General features: G+C 39.8%; 1 protein-coding gene across 1 annotated transcript; it reads right to left on the reverse strand.

Annotated features, from left to right (window-relative positions):
- Positions 1–4,897: 4,897 nt before the first annotated feature.
- Positions 4,898–6,001, reverse strand: LOC140241475 (probable G-protein coupled receptor No18). The gene has a single exon (XM_072321204.1). The coding sequence runs from the start codon at positions 5,999–6,001 to the stop codon at positions 4,898–4,900; it is 1,104 nt and encodes a 367-aa protein (XP_072177305.1).
- Positions 6,002–7,044: the final 1,043 nt, after the last annotated feature.

The following is a 7,044-nucleotide window of genomic DNA, read 5'->3' on the forward strand; positions in this document are numbered from 1 at the left end:
TTGGCTCAGTCGGTAGCGCGTCTGCCTTCAGATAAAAAAGGACCCGGTTTCGATTCCTGCAGGGAGGTGAGCACCTCCCTGATTCCTGAGTCTCACTGAGCAATGTTGTCTGTGACCATACCGTCCCCTCTATAGTACGAGGCAAAACACTCTGTCCCTCGGATATGACTTAAAATGGAGGTCCCGTGTGTGAGAGAGTCACAACTCATACACGTAAAAGGCATGGTCTGAAACAATGATATGGAATCCATGAGCCTCTTTCCCTTACCAGTCGTAGTTGCTAAGTCATAAGAGATAAATTATTGGACGAAAAATTGAAGCGAAATTTGTTACGTCGTTGAAAAATTAAATAAAATCCCAAATGAGTAAAGATCTGGATGAGGATTAGCGTGAAATTTGGAAGAAGATGGCATCATCACCGCGTCTGGTTTACGCACGGTAAACCAATATTTATTGCTTTCGTAAAAAAAAAAAAGGAACAGGAAACCCTGTGAGATTTTACAACTTTATAACTTTGATCGAAATCGTTGATTGATGCTTTCAATATTTGATAAGGTCTCATTGAAAATCGACATAGAGACAGGTATCCGCCATATTTAAGGAAAGTAAAACTTTGACCGATGTCACAATAGGGCCGAATTTACTTAAACCTTTTCTTAACGGCGCAATCATAAATTTCCATCCACTGCAGGGAAATATAGACAATACATGCGTTTCCTCTCCACCTTATATTATGTTTGAAAAAAAAAGAAGAGATGAGTTATATGCATTGCTTATGTCAGTATCCCATGGATCAAGCTGTGACATCAGGTCACGTGATCATTATCAGCACCAGATCTGGGACTACGTTCGAAAACTTGCATACCCCTGTCTGCTCAAACTACTTCCAAAATGTATCATTGGTAAAATCTCCACTCATCACCCCCCTTCAGTAGTCCCGTAAAGTTGATGATATTTTTAGACGTTGATAGGAGGTATATTACGTAATTACTTTTTTGTGACGGCACATTTCGCAGGAAAATGCAGTGCATTACTTTAATATCAAAAATTGAGATTATAAGACCTAGTCGTAGTGGAATGTAAACATCCCTGATTTCCCTAATGATCCAAATCTTCCGGGGAATTCTATCCTCGAGACGGACATGATCATATTTCTGATAATTTCCATCCAGATATCTCATGTAGACGCTTCCTGCAGAAAGGGGCTTTCTTTTAATGCGCGATATTTACTTTGAAGCATATTTTGTTACGCGTAAAAGGATCTGTGGGAAGAAAATGAGTCGGGTCAATGAACTCTCATAACTGACTAAGAAAGAAGAGTTCCATAAGATGGCTTTGTAGAAGGAGGTGCGACCCTTTTAATGGATCTACTCGGTAAGAGAATAACTTAAGTGATATCTTAGGGTATTATCTTTCCTCTTGATTAGACATTGGAGATGAATTGAGGACTGAGTTGAAATCATTGCTATTTTGCTGTTGTTGTTTTTTATTGTCAGATGAAATACACAAGAAGGCAACAAATTTGTCAAAGATACAAATGAAATTCAAAATTGTAGCTTTCAGCATGAAACGAAAAATAGCAAAGCAGAGTGTATTCTACCCAATATTTTGTACGATAATAACAATAATGTTAAATAGGTTTTACACTTCGACAGTTTGGAAAGATTAGATGTGGGCATTTGAATAGTTTAGTTTAGTTTAGTTTAGTTTAGTTTAGTTTAGTTTAGTTAGATTAGTTTAGTTTAGTTTAGTTTAGTTTAGTTTAGTTTAGTTTAGTTTAGTTTAGTTTAGTTTAGTTTAGTTTAGTTTAGTTTAGTTTAGTTTAGTTTAGTTTAGTTTAGTTTTGTTTAGTTTGGACATTTGATAGTAGATTTTTCCAAGGTAAAGCTGACGGCAGTGATAACGCAAATGAGCAAAATTAAGAGAGGTTTTCGTTTGAGATAGGCGAAGTAACTAATGACAGTGTATCAAAAAACAAATTGTCATAAACCAAAAAGCAAGGCAAGTTAACGAAAGCGCTCAAAGCGACAACTTGATTATGGTAGTTGATCGAATTAAAATGTAACCTAAACCAAGATGAATTTGATATTGACTTTAGTTACAGTAGGTATAGAATGAACTTTGACCAAAGATATCAAAATGTTAGTAACATTATGATTTACATGATAATAATAATTATTATTATAAGTAATTGTAGTAGCAGTAGTAGTAGTGCGATTCATTTCGCATACTATGTCAATTATATCAATACAGTCATAATGCGAAGATTTTTCCCCTGCCTTTTCAACAACTTATCCCATCAAAAGCCATCAAAACTTACAAGGTATAATGGTAAGATTGATGACAGACAAGACGCAAAGCGAAGTTCAATTGACAAACTCAAAATTGTCAGAATAGTGAATGATGCAGGGCGCCATCTAGCGGTTTCACGAGACTTAATAGTCAGACGACAGGGCTTTGCTGCTACGTCACTACCAAGAATGTAAGGGAGCACTTTCACTGCTCTGCTCATTTCTTCGCCATCAGTTAAAACAGGAGATCTCGGACGGAAAATGAGAAATGTTCTAAGAGATGACTTCTTTTTCTAACCAGATGAAAGTTAGGTTGCAAACAAATAGGCCTACTTATTAAGGCATCATACCGTAGTTACACAAGAGAGCACCTGAATTCCCTGAGGGTATAAAGAATGGAGTGCATTCAAATTACATCCGCTTTAAGCAGAAGTTCAAATACATGTTAATTGTGCATGCGCTTATTGCGCTCCCTCTACCACTAGGTATAGAGCTAGGGGGTAATGGCCTTTATGTCTTGGGTGCCCACCGGAGGACTCCTCTTCGTGAATTACGTCAGCATATTTTTAATTTTCCGCAGATGAACAAAGCGGGACCAACTCTCCAATTAGCGCATGTCTGCTAAAGACGTAAGGACGTTAACGAGAATTTGACTGACGCCTTTGAAGGCATGAGATGGCATACCGGAAACAACTTTCATCCTTGGTCATATCAGTGTTGCAAACTCTGCGAGTTTTTGACAGACATAATGACGCCCTCCGCCTTCAAAATTATATAGTGCAACCCGATGATTCAATCGAAATTCAAGTGTTGGTTTCGTACTTTGGTATTTGATTGTTCTGTTGTTCTGTTGTTCTGTTGAAATTCATTTGTGAGCGTCAGTGAGTACACTAGACTATCGACAGCACTGGAACACAAAGTTGCCTGTTTGTTTGCTTGTTAATTTTGTCTGATTCTGGTTTTCCATTTTCATAGTTTCTCTCGAAAAGCGAAGTCGCATCGATTCAGCATAGTCTCTGGGAACAGGAGGCCTACTCATCTGACGAACATCAATGGAGACAATTCAGTTTAAATTGGTCTTTGTTTTGCTCATCGTCTTTAATGCCGACTAGAATGATTTATGTGACAAATGTGGAGGTGGTAATGGGACCACTACAAACGAAATACGTCAAAGAAATTCTACAAAAATAGACAATAATAATTATAGATTTAACACATGACAATGACAAGTGTCAGAATTACTCCCGATACTGCCTTCTTCAAGAGAACCACTCATTACAAAGATGAATGATTTACATCTGCTTCCTTAAAAGTACGCATGATGTATCATGAAAGATCAACTTCATTCCCATGAGGCTTACTTTCACTGGACTTCTAATTTTGCACATACAATGAGAAGAAGGCAGATTCCTGACAAAATATCGATTTTTGGGGGTACGACCGATTGGTAAACACCCAGAACGGGGAGAGATATTGCATATAATGATAATCACAAAAACACCGGGCCCCATTTCATAAAAGATGTTAGGATAGCAACTCTTGCTGGAATAGCGACTTCCAATAGCAACAGCCAATCAGGAAGCTGGATACCTGTCAATACCATGACAAATGCCATTTCGCCAAGAGTTGCTATCATATCAACTTTTGATGACATGGGGCCAAGATTGCTCTCGGAGAAATTTAGACGCCTCAGATCAAACCGATAACCATTTTCATAATTTCATTATTAATTTGATAAAAGATATGTGTGGGAGTAGCGATCCTCATTGAAATTGGAAATAAGAACTCTCAAAATCAGATAATGGTCAAACTTGTCGGTAATTGAACTCAATGGTCATTTGCAGATCAAAGATGAAATGGCTTGTAAAGGAGGAGCGGTGCGTTTTAAATTTTCCATATATTTGCAACTTGATCAATGGCATTCTCCACAACTCCAGAGGGGAATTCGTACTCCAGCAGACAACATGACAAATTAACTCATTAACGTTGAATTATAAAGTTATCATTTCATCGTGAATTTCAGGACTTGAATATTATTGTCCGATTCCCACTGAAAGACTGTTATATTAAACGATGGGTGTTTCTACATTAAAGACTGCACATTAAGAACAATGATTATTTATTAGCATCTTGATGTTAGGTTTACGGAGAGAGTCAACAAATCTGTATCAACATGGGTAGATGAGAAAGCCTCACTTTTACATATTTTGTCAGATGTTGAATGTCATAACATCAAGTAAATCGTTGATGGGTCCGTACAGTACAGTTACAAAATGGAGGTACGTAACTGGGAGCAATTGATTTGTACACCACTATAATTTTATTTCATTATTAGTTTCTGCTACTTTTTATGAACAAAATTTTATGAAGAAATACATACATGAAATAATTATAACAATGCATTTTCATTCCGTGATGCAATTTTCTAATGACATAATGTAGACTTATAATAATTACTGAGAAATACAAATTGTATTTTCAATGACAGAATGCTTGATGGGGTTGCAAGGAATGACACAAAAAGCAGTTGGTGGGCATGATTTTGTTCACCATGTTTGAAATCGTCTTCACATCCATGACATCACGACACTTGTAATGATATATTTTTAGGATGATCGGCACCTGAAGAGTTTGACGAACACATTGCGGAAATCTTTGTTGAAGAGGGTATAGATGATGGGATTCAAGGCGCTGTTGAGGTAACCCACCCAGGAGACGATGTTGAAGGCAAGAGAAGACACGTGACAAGTTGGACACAGTGAAAGCGTCACGTGCATGACGAAGAAAGGTAACCAGCAGGCAACGAAAACGCTGACGATGACCGCGATTGTGCGCGCAGCCTTCCGTTCACGAGCAGCTGAAATTTTTAGCGACTGCGCCTTGCTCAACACGCCATCACCCGCTCCCGACGTCGAGGCGGCCTCCGCGTTGTGGGCAGCTACGGCAAACAGATTTGCGCGGGATATTGTCGATCTAAGTCGCTGTAGAGTCGTCTGCCGTTTTAACTCAGGCTTGCTTTCGTCGGATCTGTCCTCCATGACTATCGACACACCATTAATGTTGCTGCCAATTCGATTTGCTCGCTCCTTAGCCGCTCGATATATCTTAACGTAGACAAAGAGCACGACAAATAGAGGACCGTAGAACGAAACAAATGAGGAGCAAATGGCATATATTGCATTCTTCTTTAAACCACACTGCAGACCAGTGTCGGAGTAATCGATAACAAATGCAGATGGCACGCTGATCGTCAAAGATATCGTCCACACTGCTGCGGTGAACTTTGCCGCCAACTGCGGTGTGCGACGCATCGAGTATTTGATGGGCTGTTTTATCGCCCGGTATCTATCAATCGATATGACACAGAGACTCAAAATGGAGGCCGTGATGAAGAGGACGTCCAGTCCAACCCAGGCGATGCAAAGAACCCTCCCTAGCCGCCACGTTCCCAGGTACAAGTACTGAACGGCCAGCGGTAGCACCGTGGTCGACACCAGAAGATCGGTGAACGCTAGCGACAGCACGAACAAATTCGACACAGTCCGAAGGTGTTGATTTTTCGCGATCGCAATGATGACGAAAGCGTTGCCCAGAATAGCTATTGTCGTAATCAACAGCCCCATGGCGAACGTGAAAATATCTCCGACATCATCGATCACCATCGTTGAATTGGTGATGTCCATGGTACTCTGTTCTGTGACGGTGGTCATGAGAACAGTCCTAAGTTTGAGCTGAAGAAAAACCTGCTCTGGCTTCGCTCTGAAGAGCACGAGAATAACCGTTCTCTTCTGCTGTCTTTCTTCCTTTTTTTCTCTCCCTATCTTGAAGAAATCAGAATAAAATGGAAGGCATTAATTGCAATCATTCAGGACTTTGTGAGAGAAGTCTTGTTTGCTGTTCAGTCTGAGGTGCGCATGAGATTTTGCCTTTGACAGCGCTGAGATGTTCAACCAGTTTTAATGAGCCGCTGCACGAAAGATTGCTCCGATAGAAATCTCGCTGGAAGCGGTTGAGGTGATTAGCATTGGAGGCGGGAATCAACAGTTCTCAGCGACAAATTTCCCTTGCTTGCTGTAGCAAATTGTATCGCGTTGTCTGCAGACTTAAACCGTGAGTTGCACTCTTTTCTCCCTTCTGAAGTTCGTGCTGGTCTGAAGGTTTAAAAATAAAAACACTCTGAGTTCCCTGGTGAAATTGATTGTGTATCTCCGTAGAGGTAACTTGTTTGCGCGTTCGGCGTTGAACGGAGTTAAGCATATTAATGATGGGAGAATAATATAGACACACAGAATACACCTATGCGAGGAGTGTCAATCATTGTCGGAGTGAAGTACTGATTCGTAATCTACACACTCTTCCTTCCCTCTCTCTATACTGTATCTTTCTCTCATCTCATCTCTCCCTCTCCCCCCCCCCCCTCTCTCTCTTCCTCTTCCGTACGTGTGTAAAAATAATTAGGAGAGAAACGCTAATTGAGAGCTTAAACACGCACCAAAAGGCACGAAATGCATAGGACTTCAATACGATATCTACGTTAACACTGCCAATTATTTTGATTGTGTATCATTGTGTATGCTGGTGTACGTAGATGCAAGTACCCTTGCACATTGTGCCAGTATTGCACGTATATGTATGCGTGCATGCTTGTGTGCGTATTCGTGAAATGAACGTGTGTGTGTGTGTGTTTTTTCTGTGATGCCTGTTTTATGTCGATATATATATATATATATATATATGAAATAATTTCAAGTTT

This window comes from Diadema setosum, chromosome 18 (assembly GCF_964275005.1).
Source record: "Diadema setosum chromosome 18, eeDiaSeto1, whole genome shotgun sequence".
Classification (NCBI taxonomy): domain Eukaryota; kingdom Metazoa; phylum Echinodermata; class Echinoidea; order Diadematoida; family Diadematidae; genus Diadema; species Diadema setosum.